At 43.4% G+C, this 1,800-nt stretch overlaps 1 protein-coding gene across 1 annotated transcript in view; it reads right to left on the reverse strand.

Moving 5' to 3' along the window:
* Positions 1-1,748, reverse strand: part of TMEM50A (transmembrane protein 50A) — a 4,269-nt gene extending 2,521 nt beyond the window's left edge. The window contains exons 1-3 of the mRNA XM_005427096.2: positions 1,608-1,748; positions 736-848; positions 262-329 (exon numbers count right to left, since the gene is read on the reverse strand). Of these exons, the coding sequence (XP_005427153.1) occupies positions 262-329; positions 736-848; positions 1,608-1,700 (274 nt within the window). The 5' untranslated portion in view covers positions 1,701-1,748. The remainder of the gene's footprint in view (positions 1-261; positions 330-735; positions 849-1,607) is intronic.
* Between the last annotated feature and the right edge of the window lie 52 nt (positions 1,749-1,800).

A 1,800-nucleotide genomic window follows, 5' to 3' on the forward strand; every position in this document is an offset into this window, starting at 1 on the left:
AATGATAAATATAATAGAATATATAATAACATATGATCAATAATAGCCCCTGATAAATAAAAACAATTTACATGAAACCAATAAAACAATCACCTGTTTAATAAACAATCTCCAAACCAACAAAACGCAAGAAAAACAAATCAGATAATTATTGTTTTCATTTTTCTCTGGAGCTTCTCAGCTTCCCAGAAAAAAAATCCCCCCAAAAATAATTTTTTTTATCAGAAAATATAAAATTAACAGGGACCCCAGCCCTGGTACCTGTCTGGCCCAGGCAGCCCTCGCTGTAGCTGTCCCCCCGCACCTGCCCGTTGGACACAGCGTTGATCCTGGGGAAAAGGGGACAAAAGTGACATTAAAAATCTCCTTTTCACTCTCTCTGCCCTGCTGGGGTGGGGCCTTGTGTGAAAAGTGCACATCATATGGCTGTTGCCTGATTTTTTAAGATTTTCTAAGGCTTCTGATGTTTACACTCTTGTAATGAACTTTCTCACACACTTTCTGTAAACAACTTATTGGTTTGCATTCTTTTATAGAGAAGGAGAAATTTGATGGACTGTTGGTTTGTCCAGTGTCATTGGAGAAAACAATTTATAAATATAACTTATGAATAATTTATAAATATACTTTAAAATTTTATTAAATATATTATTTTCATTTACTACAAAATATTTTATAAATATACTATTTTATGACTATTAAACTGTTGAAATTTTACAACTTTTCCACACTCACATGAGGAATGCAATGGTGGCTATCACCCCACAGGCATGGTAGGAATGGTTGAAGTCTTCCACCTGAGGGTATTTCACAGCAGCATCGATGATGATCCACCAACCTGTGAAAAACTGGGGGGAAAAGGAGCTTAAAATGCAGATAAAGCTTAAAATACAGAGTTTAAAATACAGATAAAGCTTAAAATACAGAGCTTAAAATGCAGATAAAGCTTAAAATACAGAGTTTAAAATACAGATAAAGCTTAAAATACAGAGCTTAAAATGCAGATAAAGCTTAAAATACAGAGCTTAAAACACTCACAGAGCCTGTCCTCAGCCTGTGAGATGGCTCTAGAAAAACATCAATATTGGAACAGCCTTACAGCCTCCAACCCAGACTAAACTGTGACACCATTACTTTGGGATCGAGCTGTCTGCAAAGCCAGGGATTTACTCACTCCAGCAGCTATTTTAACATTCTGGAAATTGTGAAAAATGGTGAAATTTTAAAAAATGCACGGAGGAAACCAGGCCGGATTTTGTCAGTAACTCTGCTGCTACACACAGGGACAGTGTATCCCTGTTCTTCCTTTCCCTGGGATTGCTAAGGCTGGAGCAGCTTCTGAAATCATCAGTTCCAACCCGCCGTGGTTAAACCGTGTCCCCAAATGCCACATCCAGGTGTTTTTTAACCATTCCCAGAGACAGCGACTCCAGCACTGCCTGGCCACCCTTCCCTGGAGAAATTTCCCCTTTTATCCAACTGGCACAACTTGAGGCCGTTTCCTCCCATCCTTCCGCTCGGAACGCGGGAGCAGAGGCTCCCAAACCGCTCCTGATTTTTATCTCAGTTCAGAAAAGCCAAAAGTGGGGAGCAGGGCGGGGCCGTACCAGCACCCCCGCGGCCCCCGAGGCGATGGTGTTGCGCTTCTCGCCCCAGTCCACGCACTCCGAGCAGCGCAGGCTCTCCAGGAACCCGGACATGGCTCCGCGACTGCGGGAGGAAAGGAAACGGCGGCTCCGTCCGCGCAGGAACCGGGGCGCGGCACCGCCCGAGCACCGGGACCGCCCGAGCACCGGGCAC

This window comes from Geospiza fortis, unplaced genomic scaffold (assembly GCF_000277835.1).
Source record: "Geospiza fortis unplaced genomic scaffold, GeoFor_1.0 scaffold432, whole genome shotgun sequence".
NCBI lineage: Eukaryota > Metazoa > Chordata > Aves > Passeriformes > Thraupidae > Geospiza > Geospiza fortis.